Source organism: Medicago sativa, chromosome 7 (assembly GCF_051527215.1).
Source record: "Medicago sativa cultivar Bolivia chromosome 7, Bolivia_mono, whole genome shotgun sequence".
Taxonomy (NCBI): Eukaryota; Viridiplantae; Streptophyta; class Magnoliopsida; order Fabales; family Fabaceae; genus Medicago; species Medicago sativa.
This window is the reverse complement of record NC_140755.1, coordinates 82,396,779-82,408,647: the sequence shown is the minus strand read 5'-3', so window position 1 is coordinate 82,408,647 and position 11,869 is coordinate 82,396,779. Positions and strand designations below refer to the sequence as shown.

The following is an 11,869-nucleotide window of genomic DNA, read 5'->3' as shown; positions in this document are numbered from 1 at the left end:
TTGTGGAAGAAAAAAAAACTCACATTAAGTAAAAAAATGGATTTGAGGGTGCTCTTAAGGCAATTGTTAAGAAACCAAATAAAAAAAAGTTTGTATTAAAAAAATAATTTTAAGGTATTAAAATTGACTACACACTCTTCAAAACATAATACATATATATGATTTTTTTCTGGTATATATGATTCTTTAACAAATGCCGTAAGGTTTTTGATTAAATAATATATGATATGGACAATGTTAACTAATCAAGGAGCTGTGTTTTATTTCAAAAACAAGTTCCCAAATATTATTTGTATGGAAACCAACCACACAAAAATCTAGTTGCTTAATCAAAATGTATATGTACACATGATTATATAAACTTTTTCCCATATATTATTTTGACTTTAGAGTTTAACCTTTCTAACTTGATCGCACTCTTGCAGATTCAAATACAGTGGCTTTTAGTCCTTCAAAAAATAAATATAGTGGCTTTAGTATAATTAATCGTTGCAACTTGATCTTTATAAAAGAACCAAAAATGAAAAAGCTAGCTAATTTCGGCTGCGGATGTTTTTCTCTTTCCATATTAATTTCAAAAGCAACAAGAAAACGCATGCATTACGCACATATATGTTGCTCCTAGATCTCGACCATCTGATTTGACCTACGTAATGCTCGTGGTCATAATTTAGGACAATCTTTCAGTTTAGGACACAAAAAATGTATTTCCAAAATTCAAAAAAGTTCATGCACTAATTAAGAAGGGTATTAAATTCAAATTAGGTCAGTGGCTGAACTAGGGGGTGGCAAGGGGAGCCTTGGCCACCCCATCTTAAAAAAATATAACTTTTTTATACCTTGGAATTTGGCAAAATTAATTTGGCAGAATTGTAAATGATACTTTAATAAACCTATTTTTTTGTCTAGTACACTTAACTTTGCTTCCTTTGCCAATTTCAATCATTATTGTTCATTATATATTGTTAAATTGAGACACAAGATGAGACTTGGGTTTCTAGCAGATATCACGTCAGTTTATATTGAAAGGGAAACTTGTGAATGTATTAGTTTCAAGTCAATTATTGATGATTTCAAGTCATCCGAAAATCGTAAAGTGTCATTTAAGTATTTAATGATCGACTTTATATATTAAGTAGTTTAAATTTTGAATGATCAATTTTTGGTTTATTACAACTTAAATGTGTTGTATGCAATATAATTTATATATTAGTTTATTTTGATGGCGGCCACCCCAAACTTTTTTGTCTGGCTCCGCCACTGAATCAGGTCATGACATAATGTACTTTTGCGTTTCGTTGGAATTTCTTTTTACTATCATAGGTAACAAAGTGCTTCTTTCTCTGGTCGATTTAGTTTTTTGGAGAGAAAAAAAAAATTGAGTCAATAAAAAATAACAAGTCTGGTATGTAATTGGTTCAGTTTGGTTGACATTTTTAGAAATTTAAGAAATGTATTTTAAGAAATCCAAACCGATGAAGAACAAGTTAGTTTGAAATTGGTTCAGTTTGGTTGACATTTTTAGAAATCTAAGAAGTGTATTTTAAAAAATGTAATAAATTTAACCTTTTTCCAAAAAAAAAATATAGATTTTTATTCTATTAACACAAGTACATAAGCTAAAATGAGAATGATTAAAAAATAAAGGATATAACATATATTTTTGTCTCACTAGAAATGATCTAAGTCGTTAGTAAAAAATGGTCGGCAGCCTAATTAGGTTTAGTTGATGCATGATTGGCTGAATACGGATTAGTCGAATTAATAACAAGTAAAAGTGAGTTTGGCAAATCTTTCTCAGGTCCGCCAAGTCTCACGAAGGTTATTGGGGTGTCAAAATCAATACGTCAAAGGCATGTGGAAATTGATAATACAGCAGCAAAGACTCATGTTTCATGTTTTTAGCTCCATGAACTTAATACAACTGTTTATTCGAAGCATGTTTGGATGGGAAAGAACGTGTGGATCAGGAATATGGAAACGTCGAGAAATAGGGGAAGCAATGTCGAAGGCGAGGTGCCATATACACTTGTCAACGGGTATTAACACGCACATCACCGACGAGAATAGTCGAGTACATATATCATTTTAGACACAACCGATCAAACTTATCACTTTTCTCACAATTTACTTTTATCTTCATGCTTTGCACTTTACTACTAGAAAATTGTGCTTTAGTGGCCAATTTAAAGATCAAATTAAAACAGTGAAGGACATTCCAGCCATCAAACTTACGGAAGTCAATTTGAACGTTTTAAACCTAAAATGGAGGTTGCGATACTTGTGAGTTTGTACCACTAGAGTGAGTGTTATCAGCCACAGTGGTTTAGATCATGAAAACTAAAAGGTAAGAGTTATGCAATTGGGTCCTAGGGTTTTGAAATTAATGAGACTAAATAGTAACGCTGTATTGATGTAGTGAAAAGTAAAGAGGTCCAGTACAAAAGATTACAAAGGGAAATATGAAATTACTACTCCATTTCCTTCAAGTACGAAAGGAAAACGTAGAATCCTAAATATTGGGAGAAGTGCAAAGGCGGGAACATAGTCACATAATTCGTGCAAAAGGCAGAGAACCGCGTACCGATTCGCGAGTACCAAATTCAGGTAATTCAGCGTATTGGGCACGCATGAATTCACGTAGAATTCGTAAAAACTACCGAACCACACGTTCCAGGAAGGAATAACGGTGATTGGTTGAAAAAAATGTTTATCAATAAAAAACTAATAAATAAACGGTGAAATGGATAAAGACACCGCTAACTATTTATTTATTAATTGCTACACAAGCTGAGTATCCTCAAATCCATACAGTTCTCAATCTATTTGCTTGCTTTTATAGACAATTTCTTATATAGTTCTCTCAAATCTTCCGATGTGGGACTTAGTCTTTTTTCTCATTCGACAGTTTTGTGCATTTATGCTACTAGCTGCCTGTCAACTTTGATGTTTTGATGTTTTTTTCTTTCTTTTGGATGTGTGGATCATTTTTATCATCGGTATTGCGAATCGAAGCGTACCGAAGCTCTATACCCCTATACGTACAGAATTCTTCACATGTCGCGTACCGCGAACCCGTATCTGTACCGCGTACCAAGGCGAATTGCGAATTGTGTGACTATGGGCGGGAATAGAATTCCAAAAGGAAGAAGACTCCAATTCAATCTTCCTAGTCTAATCATTGTTTACCTGTTTCTTTCTATCATATTTAGGGGCAAAGAGGGAAAATGTGGGATTCAATAGAAAGAAGAACAACGATGGACCTGACCTTGAGTCCATTTTCAGAGAAGAAAATTATGATTAACTAAGACTTATAGGATAATTTTATAAGAGTAAATGAGTAATAGTCATTTTGGTCATTGTATGTGTAACAAACAGGCACAATAGTCTTACAATATATCACAATATTCCTTAGGCAAAATAGTCATTTACGTTTAAATAAATATCTTGTTAATATTGTCATATTATCCATCAATATACTTACTTATTGTCATATTAGTCTTTATAGGTACTTATTTACTGCCATGTCGATCCATATATAAAAAAGTTAATGTCAGTATTGAAGGACTATTTTAATGTCAGAGACTATTTTGTTAAAGAAGTGCGCATTTAAAAACTATTGTGCTTATTCGTTACACATCCATGAACCAAAATGATTATTACCCTATTTTCTACTTGATACCCGAGTTGGTCCTCATACCCCCACAAGTTTATTGAAACCATTAAAACAAACCAGAATGTTTCACTTTTTGGAAAATTCGTAACATAATTGAGTTTCAAATATTTCATTTTTTCAAACAAACCAAAATGAAATATATTAATACGAAATAAGAATTTTGAAAAGCACAAGGAGTGCAAAATCAGAACACAACAAGTTCATAATAATTATAAAACACAAACCTTAACTGGGAGGGGAAAATACATACCAAAACTTAAACAAATTAAAGGATTAAGCTACCAATTATAAAAATCAAAGACATCAATGATGTTATTTGCCTTCAACCAACAAAAAGAAAATAGATCGATTCTATCCAGAAAAATGGTGTAACGATTCCTCCTTATTATTGAAAATCATATTGTTTCTTTCTTTTCATACCACCTAACACAAACAAACCGAATTAAATGTAAAACAGATCGAAGAGATTTTGCGCTATCACTCATCTGTCCAAACTGAATAAAATGATCCAGCATCCAGTGTGGATCAACTGCGCAAATATCTTGCCAATGCCTAGTTAGTTGCCAACTCAAATAAAAAAGGACAATCCAAAAGAGGCGTTCAACAACTCCACCACTCCACACCCAGGTGCACATAATTGTGAATTTTGTTGAAGTATGTCATGCTTTAATATTTCATTTTAAAAAATATCTAGAATACAATTATGTTTTCGTTTTCCTTCAAAAAAAAAATTATGTTTTCGTTTTTTTTTGTAGAAGTTAAAAAATTTGTACACCAATTTTTCCAAAAGTTAAAGGAATGTGGAATTTTTTATCGTTACTAGTGTTTAGACGTCAATGCGTATAAATTATGAATAATAGTTTTTATGAAATTTTAATTTTGATTAAAATTATTTTGATTTTGATTAATAGTATAGGTATAGATATTTTGAACTATCATAGTGTAACAAATTATACTTATATTTTTCAATGACACGACCAATAAAGCAAATATAATATAAATTTTTATTTTTGAAAACATCGATAATATAACATTCATGTAGACAACTTTGTTTAAGGATATAATTGAATGTGAAAAAACCATCTCAAAATCATATATTCCCTTTATATATAACTTGCTTCAAGACGGGAACTAACGTGCCCCCTTTCCACTTTTATTGCAAAGAACTATAAAACGGTAAAAAATTAATGAAGTGATGGGTAAAATTGAAAGAAAAAAAATGTTACAACAAAACACAATAATTTTTTAAGGTCAAAATAAGATTTTCCAAACTATGCAATATTATTTCTATTGTTATGGATTGTTCATAAAAGGAAAAATCCAACCCAAAATTGGATGTAACCCCTTTATAGCTTGATATAGATTCCTCCTATTGTTGTGAATTGTATCTATTTTAATTGGAATAGCTTAATTTTATAACTGATTATTTAAATAAAAATGATAAAATAGTTTAAATGAAGCGATAAAACTGGAAAGGAAAATTCAGCCTAAAAATTGGATGTATCCCCTTTATAGATTGACTAACGTTTAGACGGGCACTCCGCGCCTCTATGTCTGCTCTTTTCATTGCACTAATGCGTTAAATTATGAACATTAGTTTTTATAAAATTTTGATTTTGATTAAAATCATAGGTATAAACATTTTTCACGTTCATATTGTAACAAACTATAATTACCTTTTACGGAGAGAAATTCACTTTCTCTCTAAGTTTTCATTCTCCTTCAGTCACCGGAGATGGGTGGGATCGTATCAGGTAATTATTTGGTCTAGAATCATCCACTGCATCTTTTTTTTTCTCTTTCTTTTAATCCACATAAGTGGTTTTTACATATATCATGTATTTTCTTGTGTGCTTTTTCATGATTCTATCGTTTGAGTGCGTGTTGTTCATCATTTTGTGCAGTGTTGTTGATTTCTCGTCTTGTTGCGGTATTCGTTGGGTTCTTATTGAAATATCGGTTTCAATCAATTACAAATTTAATTAATGATTTGATCGTCAACGTTGCATATCCAGAGACATGAATATTCCAATCACTTTGATATTTTTCTCATATTATTTGTAGGCATTTTGTTATTGTATGTTATTAACTTGGATGTTGTGATTTCGTTCGTAGATTTATCCTTTACGTTTTTAACGAAGTTGAATATGTATCTGTATTTAATTCACTCTATCAATCGGAACGAATAAATATCATTTTGTTTTTGTCAAGAAAAAAAAAAGAGTAAATGTATTTAATCAAACAATTTAGGTCATGTGATTGACGGGCTCTACAAAGGACAGATTGTTCAAAAGAATTTAAATTTGATTTATGGATGAAACAATTTTTTGTCAAGTTTTATTTATCTCCCGATCAAACTCCGGATTATCACTGTTCTTTTCTCCTGAAACCAGAAGGTTAAAAAAAAAAATGTGGTAGCAACACATAAACATATTGACAAAATTACAATTTTAGTCCCTTAACTTAATTTTAGGTAACAGTTTGGTCCTTTATCTTTTTTTAATTTCAGTTTTGTCCTTTTAGTCCATTTACATATGAATTTTCAAACTTCAAATTTATGATTTTATTTTCTTATGACATTTCAATCTTCAAATTTATGGTCTTCATCTATGTTTGCATAAGAATATTATATTTGAAGCTTGAAAATTAATATGAAAATGGACAAAAAGGACGAAATTGAAATTAAAAAAAGATAAATGGCCAAACTGTTACCTAAAATTAAGTTAAGGGACTAAAAGTGCAATTTTGCCCATTGTTTTATTGTTTTTTCAAAAAGAAACTTTATTTTTTTTGTTATTGATACCGGACATTTTTTTCTTTTTGGCAAAAAATACCTTTGTTGGTGGAATTAAATGAAACAAATTAGAATCTTGGTGTACACACCCATCGTGAGAGAATTATTTTTGTTATTTAAGTACATAATAATTAGTAAATTGTTGAAAACAAACAAATGATATATTATCCTTGAATTTGCAATGTTTATAACAAGCTTCTTCGTGGCAGCAACATATTTTAGCTGAAAAAGGAAAGTGCAAGAACCACTTTAAGAATTCATATAATTAGTCTTAATCCATAAGGAAGGGTTGTAGGGGAACATAACATTATTGGATAAACAAAGGTGACTGGTGTTAAAACAGATGGCTCGTGTATAGTTTCTTTGATTATTATTTCTTAAATGTACTAATGAAGCTTCTATCTAATTTTCTTGTCCATTACTAGAAAAATGACAGAAACAATTGGGTCCCTTGTTGGCTGTTCACTATTTTTGCCAGTTCATATTTTAGCCGTTGAACTATTCTTTTATAACAAGTCTTGTACATATACACGGTGTGTTGTAGCTGTACTTGAATTTAACACATCAACCACTACTACTACATTTTAACACATTGTAACGTTAGGATTAATTTAATTCTATTAAAACCCTTCATTAATTATTTAATGTTTGATTTATAATTTTTAAAACGGATACTATTGGAATGCTTAGGAGCGTTTGTTGGGTCAAATTTGAAAAGTATTTATGCTTTAAAAACCTTCATTAAAACCTTTTTTTTCATTTATGCTTTAAATATTAAATAAAAGTGCGACAAAGAAAGCAAAAATAAATTAATGAACCACTATATAATCCCTCTACTCTTCACCACCTTTCACATTCTCACATTTTGGTTCTTGATCTTCTTCGAGGTCTAGTAACCTCGTAGAGACAAGAATTCCACCATTCAATTCTTAAGAATATTTTTTTTTCAATAGTATAAGTAGTACTTTTTTTATCCATATAAATTCATCACCTGCTTCATTATTTTGTATATTTATTATTTTTATTATATAGTTTTGAGAAATGGAGGTACATTCATCAGTTGTAGCCAAAAGACTGTGGAATGTGTTGAGGATCACATTCTTTATGATGAGGAAGAGTCTTGTATCAAAGAGAAAGATGATTATGGACATGAATTTGATGATGAAGAAAGGGAAAGTGTTAAGAAAATCTTTGAGCAATCTCATGTCATCCCATAATCGTCACCACCATCATTCATCAAAAAATGGTGGTGGTTTTATGGTACATGATTATGAATTCTCTTGTAGTAATAGTCCAAATCCTGCTTTTTTCAACATGTCAAAACGTAAGCACCATTTCAATTTTCCTTGTATTAATGCTCCTAGTGTTATTGATGAGGAACCTTTACCTTGTCAATATCAATTGTCACCAATTGAATATGACATTGAAAATGTGTCTAAGGGTGGTAAGGTTATGGTGCCTAAGACTCCTGAATACATATTCAATTTTAAGTTTGATTCATCTGAAGAGAGAAAAAGCCCACTTCTCTCACCTTTTTCTGTGAGGATCTCTAATTACTCTGCATTGGGGGATAATGATGAGATTGGAAATTGTCAAGTTGATGATGAGGCTGAGGATTTCATCAGAAGGTTTTATGAGCAACTAAGGACGCAAGGCCGTGTGCAATTGCCTGGGTTTTAAAAAAAGTTCGCGGCCACAGATTGGACGGTAATACCAAGGATCCCAACATTAGACGCGGATCCCAACATTAGACGCGCTACAATTCATCGGACTCAACAATATCAAGGATCACAACTTCACTGTAATTATTATTATGATCTGGAGTTAAAACCTTGTAAAATTGGTAGTTACTACAATGCCAAGAGAAGAGATGTAAAGAAAAATTGAATAAAGGTAGATAAGGTCCCTATTTGTATTTCTGAATGCTGATCAACATTGATCAACTAGCTCTTGTATAGGATCTCCAAGAATATGTTCTCTAAAATTTTACATTTTATTTTGTGAATGTTTAAACTGTGTTGTAGTGTTTATGATGCATAGTCAATTTTCATGCGAGTTCGTCTATGTGTGTGAATCTATTATCAAATGGATCATTGACATTATTTATTTAATTTCAAATTCATCATCGATATTGACAATTAAATGTAATTCTGGTATTTACAAATACAAATGGAAGGACGATTTTGATTTAACTCATACAATGTCATAAATCATTTTGAAATATATATCCTACATTTTCAATATCAATTTGTGTATTTACATTGTCAAAAAAAAAAATTGTGTATTATCCATTTGTTTTTTCAGTAACACATGAATATTGAGTATAATGAATGAAGGATATGCATAATGCTCTGTGTCCATCATTGGTGCACGTTTGGTGTTCTATGTTTTATTGTATTAACAAGTTTATCTGTTTTCTTGTTTTGCCCAATCATAAAAGTGTTTTGGGATTTAAGACCCCACCCACCAGCTCTTGTATCTGAAAATTCCAGCCAGCTACCATCAGTACTTTTCACGTGTTGGTAACTGCCGGTCTTCACTTTTTTTAATGAGAATGTTAGTCTTCAGCTATTAGGCATGTGAAGTTCATCTGCTACAATGGCAGCAGATCCGGGACAGCAAGTCTCCGTGCAGCAGGGGACGGACGGAACAAAAACTCGATAGCCAACCAAGGTCTGACGCTGTGGTGAAAGCCGATAGCAGTCGTTGTTAAGTGTAATGTGGACGCGACTATTTTTAAGGAACATGGTTGGTACAGTATGGGAATGTGTCTATGAGAGGAAAACGGAGAATATTTAGCGGCAAAAACTGCATGGTTTAAGGGCCTTCCACAACCTTACGAGGTGGAACCGCGGAAGTATTGGGCTTAAGGGAAGCGATCACGTGGTTTGGTGACATGAGTTTAACTTTGTTGTCCATAGAACTTTACGGTAAACAAGTGGTTGAGACTAATTAGCTAGTGGTTGAGATCATTATTGTATACGATTCAGTTATTCAAATTGGACGATCACAGATTCATGTTTAAATTGGGCAGTTTAATCCAATTAAACAAGATTTAATCTCCAGTTTGATTTTTAAAACTTGAAACAACAGTTGGAAGCTAGAGCAGCAGCTGCCAATTAGCCGCCAATTAAATTCAGTGATTGTGTAGTTGATGCAAGAGTGTGGGGAAATTGTACATCAAAGACACATAATGGGGGAAAAATACTTGGGAGTCTTGTTTTTCCGTTTGTTGGACTAAACCCAACCTTGGACAGTTGGTATCACATTACAAATTTACAAGGTGCAAACATTATTAACAGCTGATATGGTCTTAGTCATCACAATGACTTACACACTGCCTTTTTTTCATCACATACTTTTCTACCTATAGATCGAGACACACCAAATGAAAGTCTTTTTTTAGTGGAGATTCAAAACTTAGTCACATTATAAGAACTGGTCACTTCTATTAGACACTAAACACACGCTTCACATGCAAAATTCTTGAAGTTTTGTAAAGTAGAACAGGGTTACTTGATTAGTTAAATCATGGAGCCTAGATTAGCTTCACACCAAAATATACAAAAGCAAACAAAATGTGAAGAAACTGTATAATCATCTCATCCTCAAGGGAAAAACCACATATACAATGAAGAAATATCCTCAATTACCAAAAATTGTTCGCAAGAAAATTTCCTTGAATACAATACACAACATAATATGTGCTTCCTGCTTAAGAAAACAAAGAGAATTGCTCTACAGATCCCTCAGTTTTGCTCAAAAGTCCATCAATTTACCGCGCGCATAATCATCCACATTTTGGGGCAAATTATATCCAGCTCACCATACTATTCATCTGCCCATTACCACCTATTTTCAAAATACGGGCCTGACTGCCAATGATGGGGCTCCGGCTCAACAGGCGGATAAAGCCGCTCCATCGGAGGTGGCGAAGGAGGATACGGATACACAGAGGGTTGCGGCGGTGGATACAAATTATATTCATAATTACATCCTCCGATCGACGGATACGAAACAGACGGAGGCGGTGGCGCCACCTCAAACGGTCCCTCACAAACCGGTGGGTAACAACACGGTCGTTCAATTTCCGGTACATGATATTGCACCGGAGCATAATCCTCTGGTGTGAGAACTGGATACCCAGAGATTCTCCCATCGAGAATCTGAGACGAGTTTTGTCCATTCGCATTTCCAATTCCAATTCCTGTTAACCTATACGAAAAATTGAAGATCCCGTTCGATTTACCATCAGCAGAACGAATCTCGTAGCTAACAAACCTCTCAACACCGTCGATATCACGAATCAGATCGGTTAACGGAACACGGCATTTTCCGAGAAACTTATCGCCGAGGATGAGGCCGTCGTGACGAAACTGGAAGGATAAGAAAAATTCAGATGGATCTGGGTGATTAGAGAGAAAGGAAAGGTTGAAACGTGTTTGGTGGTTCCATTCAGGGTTTGTTCCGTCGTCATCGGTGTCTCTGTGAGTTGGTGTTCGTTGTTGTTGTTTTTGTTCATTGGTGAGTTTGGTTTTGGGGTTGGTGGTGGAGATTGAAACTTGAGTGTAGAGGGTTAGTTTTTGGAAGAAGTTGAATGCGTTTATGTCTTTGCATGAGATTATTTTTAGGTCTATGAAACTGTTTGGTTCCATTTTGTGTTGTGTTCGATTGAAAGGTTCTTTTTTTTATCGTGAAATATGTATGTATGGCAGAAGAGAAATAACAAGTTTTTGTAACTTCCACTTTGTAAGTATGTTTTTGTAGGACGCGTGTGGCAGAAGAGAAATAATACAGAAGAGGAAACTAGTTGAATGAATTGAATTGGTAAGAAATTAATGAGTGATTCTTCTACGACGTATACTTGAGGGTTAAGGAATTTGTATTTGAATGGAAGGTTCGTTTACTTCTTGTTATTGCCGTGAAATACCCGTCGTATGTATATGCACATGGTCTTGTTTGAGGTGAGAGTGATTTACGACCGTCAATTACGAAGGTTATTACGACCGGTATCGGTACGTGGCTCAGTCTTATGATTGCTGTCCACAAAAATAATCAAAATTATCCTCTTCAAAAAATTTTAAAAAAATAAAAAATAATAAGCTTATCTGGTCAACAGTTAAGTCTAAGTCTCTCATTCCACACAACATATATTGGCTTAGTCATGGCACCACCATCGAATTAGTATAATGATTTTTTGATTGAGCTTCTAACCGCCCACGACACTCCTCAGCTATGAAGCCCGGATACTCCAAAATGGTGCCGTACCCGTGTCGGATATGTATCAGATACCGATACTCCGCGGATACGTATCCCAGAAGTATCCGAATGATTTAATTTAATTTTTATTTAAAAATATATTGGATACCTTAAGGATACGTTAAAGATACTCTCGGATA

At 33.2% G+C, this 11,869-nt stretch overlaps 2 protein-coding genes across 2 annotated transcripts; one reads left to right on the top strand and one right to left on the bottom strand.

Annotated features, from left to right (window-relative positions):
- The first annotated feature begins 7,314 nt into the window (after nt 1-7,314).
- On the top strand, nt 7,315-8,483 carry LOC146909259 (uncharacterized). The gene has a single exon (XM_085728097.1). The coding sequence runs from the start codon at nt 7,512-7,514 to the stop codon at nt 8,148-8,150; it is 639 nt and encodes a 212-aa protein (XP_085584223.1). The 5' UTR covers nt 7,315-7,511; the 3' UTR covers nt 8,151-8,483.
- Nucleotides 8,484-10,032: 1,549 nt separating this feature from the next.
- LOC146909258 (protein SRC2 homolog) lies at nt 10,033-11,561 on the bottom strand. The gene has a single exon (XM_085728096.1). It carries the CDS (start codon nt 11,123-11,125, stop codon nt 10,316-10,318), a length of 810 nt encoding a protein of 269 aa, XP_085584222.1. The 5' UTR covers nt 11,126-11,561; the 3' UTR covers nt 10,033-10,315.
- Between the last annotated feature and the right edge of the window lie 308 nt (nt 11,562-11,869).

Coding starts and splice junctions, on each gene's coding strand:
- LOC146909259 (XM_085728097.1), top strand. CDS start 7,512: ATGGAGGTACATTCATCAGTTGTAGCCAAAAGACTGTGGAATGTGTTG.
- LOC146909258 (XM_085728096.1), bottom strand. CDS start 11,125: ATGGAACCAAACAGTTTCATAGACCTAAAAATAATCTCATGCAAAGAC.